Source organism: Phacochoerus africanus, chromosome 6 (genome assembly GCF_016906955.1).
Source record: "Phacochoerus africanus isolate WHEZ1 chromosome 6, ROS_Pafr_v1, whole genome shotgun sequence".
NCBI classification, from domain to species: domain Eukaryota; kingdom Metazoa; phylum Chordata; class Mammalia; order Artiodactyla; family Suidae; genus Phacochoerus; species Phacochoerus africanus.
In genome coordinates this window covers 93,533,515-93,545,002 of record NC_062549.1, presented here as the reverse complement: position 1 = coordinate 93,545,002, position 11,488 = coordinate 93,533,515, and the positions used below count along the sequence as shown (strand labels likewise).

Below are 11,488 nucleotides of genomic sequence, written 5' to 3'. Positions count from 1 at the left end.
AACAGTCTCTGAGCTCCGAGGCTGATTCGGGGCAGAAATAGCCCTGCCTCAGAGAGCTCCCAGCCTGAGACAAACATAGGACCCAAGGCATATGCTTTTGGGTGATTGAAAGCCAGAGTGTGGCACTTGGCCACAGGGGCAGGAGGCTGGCCTTGAAGTGGGTCTGGGCAGAGAGGAGGAAGCCTTGCAAGAGGGACAGAGAAAGCCTAAGCCCAGAAATCTAGGAGGACACAAGAGGCTTGAAGCCACTGCAGCCTCTGCATCCTCTCCCAAGGAGCTCACACCACAGGCTAATGGTGCACCCTTCCCGGCCCAGTCCTGTGCTTGGCCTGGTGGTTGGGGAAGGTGGTGCAGGGGCTACCTTTCAATCACTCCCCTCCTTGCCTCTCTTTCCCAGCATCCCCCAGGTGATGGAGCCACCCCTCTGCCGCTGGCTAGCTGCCCAGCCCACCCCAGCGAGGGAAGAAATACTCAGCAGAGAGAGATCTGTGTCCCTTGCCTTGGTGTCTCCCCAGCCTCCGGCCCACAGATCTGTGACCCTTGCCCAGGTGTCCTCAACCCCCCCGACCCTTCTCCCCCTCTCTGCAATGGTCATTCAACCACTTGCCTTTCACAATAGGATCGAGTCAGAGGCAGAGACAGAAGGAGCCTGGAGTACTTGAATCCCTGTTGGGGGAGGTGGTTGGTGATGATTTATTAGCCAGACAAGAATCAACAAACAAGTTCTAACATCTGTTCTCGCCAAACCATTCCTCAGACAACAGCAGCATTGGACCAGGGCCCAGACTTAAAGGCTCGGAGGACCAGAGAAATCAGACTCCAGGAGGAGAAACTGGGGCAGTGGGATGCAGCAGGGTCCTCCTAGCCCACTGCTTAGAGGCAAGCATCGAGCCAGGGGATTCGTGAGGGACCTTGGGGGGAAACAAGTGCATGTGTCCCTAAAAGGAGGCAGACTCCACATTTGCTTGTCTGACTTCCAGGCTTCTCTGTGGGGGCCCAGACCAGCCAGGGGAACGGGACTAAGCTGGGATCTGGAAGAGGGGCACCAGCCCCCAGGGCCCCCTGAGGCAGTGCTCTGGAAAGCAGCCAGATTTCCTATCTGAGGAAACCTCTGACATTTCCTGTTGAGAAGTTAGTGGGTGTGGGGTACGGAACAGAGCACCACACAGAGGAATCAGGAAGCCTGAGTTCCAGTCCTTGACCTTGGCGAAGCCACCATCCCTTTCTGGGTTTATTTCCTTATCTGCACAGTAAGGGGGCTGGACTTGATCGGTACAGGCAGGCAAAGGAGATGCTGCTCCTCTTCCTTCTCTCACCCACGGCAGACATCACGAATCAATTACGGTGTTCTTTTCTGCTGAGATGGGATGTGACCTTAATATCTTTTCCAATGAAGTGCTCTAGGTAGCCACAATCGATGGATGGGAGTTGGCATGCGAGGTGACACCTTTTTGCCATTTTTGCCATAGATGATGGCTAAAGTCTTTCCCAGCTTTGATCACCTACGGTTTTGTTCCACCCACATTTCTTGAGAAGGGTGCCTGGGTGTGTGTGAGATTCTTTGGACCCGCTGTTCCGAGTTATCCTCCCCCAGCTCAGACACCAGCTACTGAGGAGGCCCCAGGGGGAGCCACGCCTGTCCTCTGTCCTGAAGCACCTGCCTAGGAAGGTTGTGGGGGAGGGTGTGCCCCCAGCGGGGCAGGGGCTGATGGGGCAGAGGAAGGCCTGGTTCAGCCACAGAGTTCTGAGAATGCAGTTGCTGGCCACCCGGATTCTGCAAAGAGAAGAATGGTCCCAGGTCACACTCTCTGCCTTTAGGTCCCTTAGGCCTGCCTGCAGCCTCAAGGGCCAAGACGTCTGATTATTATTATTATTATTATTTTGTCTTTTTGCCTTTTCTAGGGCTGCTCCCGCAGCATGAGGTGTAGATCCCATTTCTGCAGGCTAATGTCCTTTAAGATCAGACGTCTTGGGGAGTTTCTGTCATGACACAGTGGAAATGAATCCAACTAGGAACCATGAGGTTGTGGGTTTGATCCCTGGCCTCACTCAGTGGGTTAAGGATCCGGCGTTGCCATGAGCTGTGGTGTAGGTCACAGACGCGGCTAGGATCCTGCATTGCTGTGGCTGTGGCTGTGGTGTAGGCCGGCGGCTACAGCTCTGATTAGACCCTTAGCCTGGGAATCTCCATATGCTGCGGGTACAGGCCTAAAAAGACCAAAAAAAAGGTCTTGGAAAAGACCTGATGAGAGATGATGGGGGCTGAAAGTGGGGAAAGGAAAAATATATTCAGGAAGAGAACCAGCAGGAATCAGTGGCTTATAGGGGAGTAAGGGTGAGGAGAGGTGAGATGTCAAGGGAGCCCTGAGATTCTGGCTTGAATTGTTGGGTGGCTGGAGAGCTGTCAGATCAGATAGGGGACACAGGAGGAAGCAGCTGGGGGGAGTAGGGGGAGAATAGTGTTGGCTGCACCGAGTCCAAGAGGCTGTGGGATGCTGGGTAGCTGAGGAAAAGCTTGGAGAGAAGTTTGCATGGAGGGGCGGACTGTGACATCAGCTCTAGGATGGCAATAGGTGGCAGGGGTGTGAGTTAGTGTGAGCCAGTGTGAGCAAGCACAAGGGCTGAGGGGGAGACAGGGGCACCAGCAGGGAGGGTGGGGAAGGGCCTGAGGAGGGGGAGCAGAGGCAGAGGGAGAGGCTGGGAGCAGCCTGTGGGTCTAACACATCCCGTGAAACAAGATGCTCATATGAACTGATCGGTGAGAAGACTGGGCAGGTGTGGTGGGGGGATGGATGGGGAGGAGGAGGGTGCAGAAAGAGGGGAGTGCAGGCACCCCCTCCCCTGAGCTCAGCTGAGGTGACACCAGGGATTCCAGACTTCTCTGGCAAGGCAGGGCCCTGAAGGCTGAGGGGGAGGGAGCCAGAGCAGAAGAGGCCCAAGCTCAGCCGGGATTCCCGGTACAGGGTGGGGCCAGTCTCAGGTGTCTGAGGAGGACCAGCAAGGAGAGAGGGACTCAGGCTCAGGTGGGGGAAGGCTGAGGAGGCCCTAAGGGGCCTCTGTTTTTTCTAAGAAGCAGAGGAGGAGACTTGACATAGGGGAGGCAGGTCCTATTAACTCCAGGCAGAGGAGAGGGAGCAAATCTGAGCCTGGAAGAGGGTTGCTGACAGCCTGGACCCTCTGTCCTTCCCATCTCATCCTAGACCTCTGACCTGCATTGACCCTGACCCAGACATCCAGTCTGAACACCCTCTTCACCCTCCCCAATCGAGCTTCCAGAAAGTCCTCCTTGGAGTTCCCACTGTGGTGCAGCGGAAGCGAATCCCACTAGGAATCATGAAGTTGTAAGGTTCAATCCCTGGCCTCGCTCAGTGGGTTAAGGATCTGGTGTTGCTGTGAGCTGTGGTTCAGGTCGCAGACGCGGCTCGGATCCTGCGTTGCTGTGGCATAGGCCAGAAGCTGTAGCTCCGATTGGACCCCTAGCCTGGGAACCTCTATATGATGTGGATGCCGCCCTAAAAAAAAAAAAAAAAAAAAAAAAAAAGAAAAAGAAAAAAAGAAAAGAAAAAGAAAGTCCTCCTTGTGGTCTAATTTTCCCCCCGCTCCCCCATTTACCTGGCTTCCTAGGACAGGCCTGGACTGGCACTTCCGTAGGACTTCGTGCCTGAGGATGCGCGGCGGGCTCTCACCCCCTGAATCAGGCACTTTCACCTCCACCTCAGCATAAATGTTGCTGGGGGCTTCCCCGGGGCTGCCCCGGCCCATGGCGTAGAAAGCTATGGGCTCGTCAGGTTCGTGGTAGATGGGGTTGGAGGGTTTGTGGGGCGGGGTTGGGCGGGGTCTCGGAGCGGGGCTTGTGTAGACTTCGGGGGGCAGGTGGGGTCTGGCGGGGATGCGAGGCTTAGGCCTGGGAGGCTGGGTGGCCTAGGAGAGAAAGCGGGCGGGGAGGGGAAGTGGGTCAGAGCAACCCCGGCAGATCCGAAGCAGGAGCCCAGCTTGAGACTCCGCCCCCAGAAGCCCCGCCTCCTCCCTTCTGGCCCCCCCGCCTCCCCCGCAGGCTCCTCCCATCCCTCAGGCCCTGCCTTCTCAGCCCCTCCCTCCCAATACCTCCTTTGGCTCTCCGGCCCCCTCTTTCTGCTTGAAGGCTGTACTCTGCTCCTTTTTGAGAATTGGACTGTACTGAGGTTTTGAGTCCTGGCTTTTGCTTCCAGGGTCTGATTCTTCAGTCCTTAGGGACAGTCCTACGGGCTCAGGAGTCTGTGGGGAAGGAAGCAGGCCTCAAGGACTTAGTGCAGGCGGGGTGGTGGGCAGGAATGGGCCTGGGATCCAGGAGGGCAGAATATTCTGGTCCACGCGGAGAATGGGGTCGGGGGAGCACAGAAATTTGGCGGACGCTGGGTTCCCGGGTGAGGACGAGGGGATGGAGGTGGCAAGGGGACCAGAGGCAGGGCAGTAACTCTGTTCACAGGCCATATCTAGCATTAAACTTAACTTCGCCTGGAACACAGGGCAAGACCAGTTGCCATTTGTGCCTGTGGTTATAAAACTGCAACAAGGCATTAGAGGAGTTTCTCTCCTGGCTCAGTGGTTAACCAATCTGCCTAGGAACCATGAGGTTGCAGGTTCCATCCCTGGACTCACTCAGTGGGTTAAGGATCCGGCGTTGCCGTGAGCTGTGGTGTAGGTTGCAGATGTGGGTCAGATCTGGCGTTGCTGTGGCTGTGGCGTAGGCTGGCGGCAACAGCTCCGATTGGACCCCTAGCCTGGGAACCTCCATATGCTGCAGGAGTGGCCCTAGAAAAGGCAAAAAGACAAACAAAACGAAACCCAAAAAACCCCCCAAGGCTTTAGAAGTCTGGCCTAAAAATTTCCAAAATGAGGACAAATCTTCAAGACTACTGTGCCTGCGTTTATTTCTGCAGGTGCCGGCGGAGTACTTTATGCTGCTATAAGCTAGATATTTTAGGGACAGAGACATTGCCTCAGGGGACATGAGCCCTACAGGGTTTCTTCCCACGTTAGGTATTTCTTTCTTTCTTTTTTTTTTCTTTTTAGGGCCGCACCTACGGCATATGGAGGTTCCCAGGCTAGGAGTCCAATTGGAGCTACAGCTGCCAGCCTACGCCACAGCCACAGCAACGCCAGATCTGACCCGCATCTGCAACCTACACCACAGCTCACGGCCGGATCCCTGACCCACTGAGCGAGGCCAGAAATCAAACCCGCATCCTCATGGATTCTAGTAGAATTCATTTCCTCTGCACCACGAAGGGAACTCCCTGGTTCAGGTCTTAATTCCTCTGCCTGAGTCATCTTGCCCTGCCAACCCATTCTCCACTCTGAGAGCAGACTGAGCCTGCAGAAGTTCCCCTGGCAATCCTTTGGTGGCTGCCCATTGCTCCAGGATGAAGCCCAAACTCCAGAGAACTTGAGTGACAAGACCCGCTGAGGCCCAGTCATAGACCTTGGCCTCAGATAGCTCTGCCTTAAGCCCTCTCAGCTCCAGACTTCCCTACACCCCGTTGCCACTGCTGGGGAATCTTCAGGTCTCTGTCTCCTCCTCAAACAATTCTGCCCAAGAGTCACCCTAGGCATAGTCCCACAGGGCACACTTGGAACTGACTCCAGTCAAGCTCCAGGAAACTCTTCTTGCCCAGGTCACCCGTGACCTTATCTTGGCCAAATCCAACCGTCAATCCTGGACCCACTGGCACCTGCTCTTCCTGGATGTATTTTCTTTGCTTGCTGTCTAGAGCATCACTCTCCTGGTTCTTCTCCTCTCTCTCTGGCTGCTCCTTCTTAATTTTTTTTGTAGGTTCCCTCTCATTTCTGCACACTCTGCTGGAGACGTGGTATTCCTTTCTTTTCCATCTATACTCATTGTTGAGTGCGATTTCATCGCTCCTGAATATTTCATTGCTCCTGGCAGATGAGATTTCATCTACATGCTGATGGCTCCCAAATGTTGAACTCCAATCTAGACTTCTGTCCTAAACTCCAGATCCATGTATTCCAACTGGCTACGTGACATCTGCATTTGGATACTGAACGGACCTCTCCAACTGTGACTATCAAAACTGAATTCCAGATCCTGACTCTCCCAGACTTGCTCCTCCTACAATCTTCCTCATCTCAGTCAAGGACAACGCCATCTTTTCACATTCCTCATCCAATTCTGCAAAAACCCTTGTCCGCTCCACCTTCCAAACAGACCCAGCGTCTCACCTCCTAACCCCTTCTTCCCCTCTACCAACCTGGTCCAGGCTGCAATCTTTCCTCCTGAAAGCATTGTAATGGCCTCCAACTGTGGCATATGGAAGTTCCCAGGCTAGGGGTTGAATGGGAGCTGCAGCTGCCGGCCTACACCACAGCCACAGCCGCAGCAACTCAGGATCTGAGTCGCGTCTGTGACCTACACCACAGCTCACAGCAACGCCAGATCCTTAACCCACTGAGCCAGGCCAGGGATCGAACCCACATCCTCAGGGATACTAAACCACTGAGCCACAACGAGAACTCCAGGTCATGTCCTTCTTTAGCTTGCATCTGTCTAGTGCCAGCCCATCTCACTCAGAATAAAAACACCTAATCACACAAGAGCCTACAGGGCCCTTCTCCTTCACCCCTCTGATCTCATCTCCTACCTTTCTATCTCACTGCTCTTAGTCTTGTTCACACACATCAAGGGTCCTCTGACCTCAGGGCCTTTGCACCTGCTGTGGCATCTACCTAGGATGCTTTTCCTCCAGTTGGCTGCGTGACTCCCTCCCTAAGGCCTCTGTTCAAATGTCCCCTTACCAGAGTAGACTTTCCTGATGTCCCTATTAAAATAGCCCCAACACTGTCACTCCCAGTTTCTGTAGTCTCTGTTATCTGTATTATGCATTTGCTGTCTGTTTCCTCTCACTAGAATGAAAGCTCTGTGAGATAAGGATATTTCGGTCAGTTTGGTTTACTATTTCCCCAGTGCCCAGACAAATGAATGGCACATAGTTGTTCCTCAGAACTGCTTGAACTTCCGCGGGGAGGGCCTCTCTGATGCAGCTCCCCACTGAGTGAGCTAAAGGGCACCCCATTCTGTACTTCCTCTCTCATCACACTCAAACTGTGAACATGAGAAGCCTTAGAGACAGAAGGAAGGTGAGCCTTGATTCCTATAATTGTTTTTGCTGTTGCTAAGTAAGCTTTGTGGGTTTGACACCCATCTATCTTGTCCATGACTCTACTTTCAGGGCCTGCCAGCACCCGGTGTATGCTGGGTACTCAGTAAATATCTCTTAATTTAAAAACAAAACAAAACAAAGACACAAGGACCCGTCTGCCTAGCTGGCCACTTCCAACGTTCCAGTCTTTGAGTGGTTAGGCTAGTCTGGCAAGGACCCTTCCCCCAGCCCGCATCTTTCTGGAAGGGCATGCCCGGAAGGGCAGGGGAGGCGTGGTTGGGTTATCCGTCCTAATGGGAAAGTGCCTTGTGTCTCGGTCCTGCAACCTGAGCTCTGCGTGCGGAGGGGCGCTGGCCTGGGTCTCTGGGCTCAGGGTCAGGGTCAGGTTCAAGGACGGCGTACCTGGCGGGGGAGGGGCTCGGTGAGCTTCTCCCCGTAGGGGCTGAGCGGGCCCTCCGTGTAGTGCAGCAACAGGTCCTGCAGCCGCGCGTGGGCGCTGTCCTCGCCCAGCACCACGTGGCGCCCGTCCCGGAGCTGGGCCAGCAGGAAGTGGCGGCAGCAAGTCCGGCTCCTGGAGGGCACCAGTCAGAATCAGATCTGCTCCTTCCTCCCGGCCAGGGCATCAGCACGCGGCGTGACCGTTGCCCGCCCGGCGCCAGGCTCTCCCATCCTCAGTAGCCCGGGGGCTGAGCGTAAAGACCCCGCCCCTGCTGGGCGTGAAGTTTTGCCCCTCATTTGTGAGTCAGCACCAAGTCCCACCCTCCGCTTAGCCAGAAGCCCCGCCTCCTTGTCCGCGTGCGCACCTCCCCGCCCCTCACCTGTAAGTCAGCACAAAGGTCACGGCGCTCTCGCTGAAACGCACCAAGTAACATCCCTGAGGCTCTGTTTCCAGCAACCTTTCGGCTTCTCTGTGGGTGACAGAAAACACATGGAAGGCTGCTCTGATTCTTCCAGCCTCACTCCCTGTCTCCCTGGCTCTCATAGGAGACCCCAACCTGCCGCCAAGTGGCCTTAAGTGGCTAGAGAAGGGTGGAGGTGGAAGAGAGGATGTGGGTACTGCACTCTCGCTGCGGGGTCTGGGGGTGGACAGAGGCCAGAGGTCCCACTCAGGAGACCTCCCAGCCCAGTATCCTCCTTCTGGCCTCTTCCTGAAAAAGCAACCGGTGGGGTGGGGGTGGAGGGCACCGTGCTGTGGCCACAGCAACAGGGATGGGAGTAGACTTCCAGATTTCAAAATCACCAGTGGCCGGTGCTGGAGGAGGTGAACACAGGGATACAGTAAAGCTGAGAAGTGGAGGAGGAGGGAGGAACTGCAAAGGTGGGAAGATAGAGGAGAGGGCTGGAGAGAGCCAGAGGTAAAGATGCATGGAGGTGTTCCAGACATGGCTCAGTGGTTAACGAATCTGACTAGGAACCGACTAGGTTCGATCCCTGGCCTTGCTCAGTGGGTTAAAGATCCGGCGTTGCCTTGAGCTGTGCTGTAGGTCACAGATGCAGCTCGGATCCCGCGTGGCTGTGGCTGTGGCTGTGGCTGTGGCGTGGGTCGGCGGCTACAGCTCTGATTAGACTCCTAGCCTGGGAATCTCCATATGCCGCGGGATCGGTCCTAGAAAAGGCAAAAAGACCAAAAAAAAAAAAAAAGATGCATGGAGAGAGAGCCTGAGGCGGAGGTGGAAACTGTGAACATGAGAAGCCTCAGAGACAGGAGGAAGGTTGAGCCTAGAAGGGGCAAACTGAGGCATAGGATGGGGGCTTGCGCTGGAGCCTCTCCAATGATCTCCCCCAGGAGAGCTACCCTAGTAAACAGCCTTTGAACCTCCAGGATTCATAGCCTGGGCTTGTAGCTGCAATCTGCTCCTGATTGACCGCAGGACTCAGGACTGGCCCCCTGCCCTTCTCTGAGCCTGTTTCTTCCTCTGTGACTCACCTCCGGGTGATGAAGCCGTGGAACCAGGCAGGGGCTTCCCCGTGCTGCAGGAGCTCATGGGCCTGGGTCTTCTGGAACCAAGCCAGAGTCTCTGCTTGTAGGGACAAGGCTTCTTCTCTAGGCATCTCTTCAGCCTTCCCAATGTCCTTTGGGCTGCACGTAGCGCCTGGGGCCTGGATAGAGAAGGAGTTCAAGGAAGGGGAAGAAGCCATGAATAGTGGTCCTTCTCCTGACGGGCCAGGTGGCAGCTGGCTCCTGGATGAAGCCAGCTGTCACCTTCTCATACCTAGCTCCTTCTGGATGTGTGGAGAAAGTACCCCCCCCCATCCCAGTGGCCTATTTTAGGGTGTAATTGCCCAGAAAGTTCTAACTTAAATCTCTTCTTCAGCTCCAGCTTTTTTTTTCTTCTTCTTCTTTCTTTTCTTTTTCTTTTTCTTTCTTTACCTTTTTAGGGCCACACATTAGACATATGGAAGTTCCTGGGTTCGGTGTTGAATCAAAGCTGCAGTTGCAGGCTGACGTCACAGCCCCAGCAATGCCAGATCTGAGCCACATCTGCAACCTATGCCTCGGCTTTCGGCAAGACCAGATCCTTAACCCACTGAACTCGGCCAGGGATTGAACCCACATCTTCATGGATGCTAGTTGGGTTTTTAACCCACTGAACCACAACGGGGACGCCAGCCAGCTGTTTTTGTTTCCAGGGAGTTTCTTTCCACTCTGTCTGGGGCCTGTGGGCCTTTTTGGTGCAGTAGCTGTGAGCTATTAAACTGTGCTTAACGGGAGGTGAGGCCTTCCAGATGGACAGAAAATCCTTCCCTGGCCTGAGGAATGAAGGGAAGGAACTCCAGAGGCCAGGATGAGGGAGGGCTCACCCTCCATTAGGAGGGACCGAGCTGGGCAGATTTCCCAGTGAAAGGAGGGCAGAGAAAGACTGAGATAAGGCTGTCCTGGCCAAATGAAGGCAATGGACAGAGCTGCAGGTGCAAGTTTCTGGGACTCAAATCATTGTACCCTGGTCACTTGTGGACTCACCCTGAGCTCCCCAGGGACAGAGGAGCAGTGAGTGGACCATTCAGCACCTGAAGGAGGCCCTCCCCCTCTCCTTTCCCTCCCTCTGTGCCCTTGGCCTTGTCGGCAGCCCCAGCTCATTCCTGCCTTGGCCTTTGTCTATCTGCAAGTCCTCAAGTTGGGAGAGTGGGAGCCGAGGAGGGAGCTGCCCCCCCCAGGTTCCGACTCACCGCCACGTGGACAGTCGGGGCCCTGGGGCTGGGCTGGGCTTCTTCGGCCTTCGGGGCCTGGAGTCTGGGTCCCGGAAGCGAACCCAGGCCCTGGCAGCTCCGGCGGTTCAAGTCCATGGGCTGGAAGGTGCTGAAGGTTACGGCGGGGGCTTCTCGACTCCCTGTTAGCACAGAGAGCTTTCTCAGTGATGGCCGGCCTTTCTGCTGCCCATCCCTCCCTCAGCGTCAGAGGGACCCCGTGGACCTCTCGCTGGGGGGCAGGGGAGTGCCCCTAGGACAGGGACAGTCATGACAGCAGGAGAGATGCAGGAGGGGTGCTGAGGTGATTTCTTAGGGAGGAGTAAGGAGCCAAGAGGGTGCAGAGGGCCAAGGCGGCAGAGGGGCTTGTCAGAGAAACTGGGTGCTGGGCAGGAGAGCCGGGAAGCCAGCCGGCCCTCCGGTGGCCCGACGTCCCAAAATCTGGGCAGGGAGGCAGATCTCTTCAGGGCAGGTCTGTCTTCTGGCCCAGAATCCCCTGCCTCTTGTCCCCCTTCCTCCTCCCGTTGCCCCCCCTCTCCTCTCTAAGGAGCACTCAGCAGACTCTGTCATCTTTATCCTCAGGGCTGTGGGGACCCGGAGCCCCCGAGGAGTAACAGGGGCTGTGAGCCACTTGCCAGCCAGCCCTGCCAGCTCTGGGCCCTAAAGTGGGAGCTGGGGCCAGCAGGGAGAGAGTAGGGATCATGGGGGGGGGGTGTCTTGATGTCCCCCCCACCCACATTCTCCAACTTCACACTTACCTTGGGTGCCTATCTGGGCCAGGGGGAGCTCCATGGGGGCAGCCTAGCAGAGGAGCCCCTAGAGCAGGGTGTGTGTGCGGGCTCTCAAAAGGTGTGCACACTCAGCAAGTCATCCCTCCTCTCACCACCCAGCCCCCCCGGGGGCAGGAAATGTCGCCTCACCCACAGCCCCAGCCCTCTCGCAGGACTCGCGTCATGGAAAGCCGTAAGACGGTCGCCCCACCCCCGGAAGCCAGGCAGCTGAAGGTGGTGGCGGTGCGGTGAGTATTTGTGTCATTCTGTGTCTGGGTCCTTGCTGCTGTCTTATCTCCATCCCCTCTCCATGCCCTCAGTCCAGACTGGGACTTCCCTTTCTGTCCCTCTCTCGGTCCCTCTGTCTCCCTC

The 11,488-nt window shown here is 55.9% G+C and overlaps 1 protein-coding gene across 2 annotated transcripts; it reads right to left on the bottom strand.

Moving 5' to 3' along the window:
* Positions 1 to 655: 655 nt before the first annotated feature.
* Positions 656 to 11,234, bottom strand: SH2D2A (SH2 domain containing 2A). 2 transcript variants are annotated; one of them, XM_047784283.1, is made up of 8 exons: positions 11,105 to 11,234; positions 10,329 to 10,489; positions 9,088 to 9,260; positions 7,979 to 8,068; positions 7,563 to 7,731; positions 4,105 to 4,254; positions 3,613 to 3,921; positions 656 to 1,774 (listed from the first exon to the last, which is right to left on the bottom strand). In XM_047784283.1, exons 1-8 carry the CDS (start codon positions 11,136 to 11,138, stop codon positions 1,607 to 1,609), a joined length of 1,254 nt encoding a protein of 417 aa, XP_047640239.1. In that variant the 5' UTR covers positions 11,139 to 11,234; the 3' UTR covers positions 656 to 1,606. The 2 variants fall into 2 exon arrangements, with proteins under 2 accessions (XP_047640239.1, XP_047640240.1); XM_047784284.1 differs by lacking the exon at positions 10,329 to 10,489.
* Positions 11,235 to 11,488: the final 254 nt, after the last annotated feature.

Bases quoted from the DNA above. Each gene is read 5' to 3' on its own strand.
- SH2D2A (XM_047784283.1), bottom strand. From the start codon at position 11,138: ATGGAGCTCCCCCTGGCCCAGATAGGCACCCAAG. The intron at 10,490-11,104 runs GTAAGTGTGAAG...CTGTGCTAACAG, and splicing joins GGCCCAGATAGGCACCCAAG to GGAGTCGAGAAGCCCCCGCC. The intron at 8,069-9,087 runs GTGAGTCACAGA...TGTCACCCACAG, and splicing joins CACGGCTTCATCACCCGGAG to AGAAGCCGAAAGGTTGCTGG.